General features: G+C 61.2%; 1 protein-coding gene across 1 annotated transcript in view; it reads left to right on the top strand.

Annotated features, from left to right (window-relative positions):
• The window catches only part of LOC114818790 (olfactomedin-like protein 2B), a gene marked incomplete at both ends in the record, with an annotated part of 10,418 nt that extends 8,287 nt beyond the window's left edge, over positions 1-2,131 (top strand). The window contains 2 exons of the mRNA XM_029086161.1: positions 1,208-1,436; positions 2,095-2,131. Coding sequence (XP_028941994.1) covers positions 1,208-1,436; positions 2,095-2,131 — 266 coding nt within the window. The remainder of the gene's footprint in view (positions 1-1,207; positions 1,437-2,094) is intronic.
• Between the last annotated feature and the right edge of the window lie 3 nt (positions 2,132-2,134).

Genomic DNA, 2,134 nt, shown 5'->3' with positions numbered 1-2,134 from the left:
GCTCTGCCTGGTGTGGGGACATCCTCTGCCCAGGGCAGTGGTTTCTGTGCTGCCCCAGAGAGGGGTAAGGGGGGTGTTTTGGGAAAGGGCCCACCTAGGATGCTTTGACCCCCTTGCTGCCTGGATGGTGCAATCTATGGTGGCCTCACACTGCTCTGATCCATGCTGGGTGGCTGCTGGAGCATCCTGCCTTCCCCCCAGGGTCCCCTCTGCAGGGACAAAAGGAGGTGTCTGGGGAGAGGGGAGCGATCGCTGCATCATTTCCAGCTGCAAAAGGGGAGCTCAGCTCCTGGGGTGAGGACAGCCAGCACACGGATCCCTGGCACTGGGAGCAGGTGGTGCGGGTCCTACGCAGAGGTGGGCTCCCCGAGCCCCAGCAAGGAGCTGGGTGGGCAGAGGGTGTCCAGCAGTGCTCCCAGACCCTCTCCCCCAGCTCCCTGGGCCATAACCCAACCAAGGGCTCTGCTGCCACTGGAGCGGGGCCAGCCCCGGCCAGGCAGGAGAGCAAAGCCCAGGGCTTTTATTACCCCGAGTGACCTCATTTCCAAACGTTCCCCTTTTCTCGCCGTTAATTGCAGCAGGGCTGCGAAGGAGCCCTGGACCTGTCTTCTCAGCCAAATGGGCACTGCTTCAACCTTTGGGCTGTCTTTCTGATTTCCTTTAATGAGATGAAGTCCTTCAGGCATGAGCTGTGGCATCTGGGGGCTGCCCCTGCCCCAGGGGGTTCCCAGTCCCTGCCCCAGAGGCCTCCCAGCCCCACTGGGAAGGTGTCTTCAGCCTCTGCTCTACCAAAGCTCAGCACATGTTGCACGCTCTCTACAGATCAGCTGCCAGCACTGGTCCCTGGTGTGCAAGGAGGTATCTGGCGGGTGGACATGAGAGCAGTTGCAGTGAGGAGGGGGGTACCCTGCTAATGCCACCCCGGGGTCCCCCCACTCAGCCTGCATGTCCTGCACCCCACAGCCTGTGCCTTATTGAGCACTGAGTCCCAGGTTTGCAGAGTGGCACCAAGGTCATGCCAAGGCAACGCTGGTCTGCCAACCCTGCTGTCTCCTGGAGGGTCTCCCATGGTAGAAGAGACTGAGGGTGACCCTGAGAAAGGAGGGAGAGTCCTACCCAATGCTCAGCTGACCAGCCTGACCTGTCCCGTGCCCCAAAACACGGCTGTTCTCGCCCATCCTGTAACAACCTCCTGCGTTTCTTCCAGGGAAAATACGAAGAAAGATTCCTGAAAGATGAAACCATCTCCCAGCAGATCAACTCTGTTGAGTCCCTCCCGGAGCTGCACCTCTCTCCAGAGGATGAGAAGCCCAAGCAGCTCTTGCAGAGGAAGCTGCGTGTGAGGAGCCGGCCTCCTTCCAAGCCCACCATCGTCCGAGGAGTCACCTACTACAAAGCCCAGTCCACCGAGTCAGAGAATGACATCGAGGAGCAACGTGAGTTGGGTTTGCAGCCGTGTCTGGTGGGATGGCTGGCTGCACGCTGTAGCAAAACCAGTGTCTGGCCTCAGAGTCAGCTCAGAGCTGCGGCCCTACAGCTCAGCAGGGTGCTGCTCGTGGCTGCAGCCATGGGGGGAGCCCCCAGGGACAAGGCAAGTGCCCTCTCTGCCCAGGTGGCTCAGCAGCGAGGCTGGCCAGCACAGCCCTGTGTGGGTTCCAGAGATCCCTGAGATGAGGAGGAGCACAGGGCAGCTGTGGTGGCCAGGGAGCCCAAGTGGTCCCGTGCCCTGGGTGAGGCAGCTGCTTTGGCAGCCTGGGTTGGGTGGGTGGCATCTGGCTGGGCGCTGCAGCTGTGTCTCCATCCTGCCCCATCTCTGGGAGCTGGCAGGACTGGATCGCGCTCCATCACCTCCCGCTCTGCCCGGCCTGAGGTGGTGGATGTGGCTGTGGTGGGGTCTCGCTGACCTCCTAATGTGGGCACCATTAGCCCCTGCAGTTCACACAGCTCTTCTCCAGCTGGAAATGAAGAGAGAACCCAGGTGGATTTAGTACAAGGCAGCCTGGAGAAGTGGGCAGAGGAGCCACAGTGGTGGGGCCACAGGGGACCTGCTCGTGCTTGCTGTGGGGCTGATGCCTGTGTGCCTGTGTTTGGCAGCGGATGAGCTGTTCAGCGGGGACAACACGGTGGACCTGCT

Source organism: Antrostomus carolinensis, unplaced genomic scaffold (genome assembly GCF_000700745.2).
Source record: "Antrostomus carolinensis isolate BGI_N321 unplaced genomic scaffold, ASM70074v2 scaffold32307, whole genome shotgun sequence".
NCBI lineage: Eukaryota > Metazoa > Chordata > Aves > Caprimulgiformes > Caprimulgidae > Antrostomus > Antrostomus carolinensis.
The sequence above is the reverse complement of the archived record's forward strand: the minus strand, read 5'-3'. Positions and strand labels throughout refer to the sequence as shown.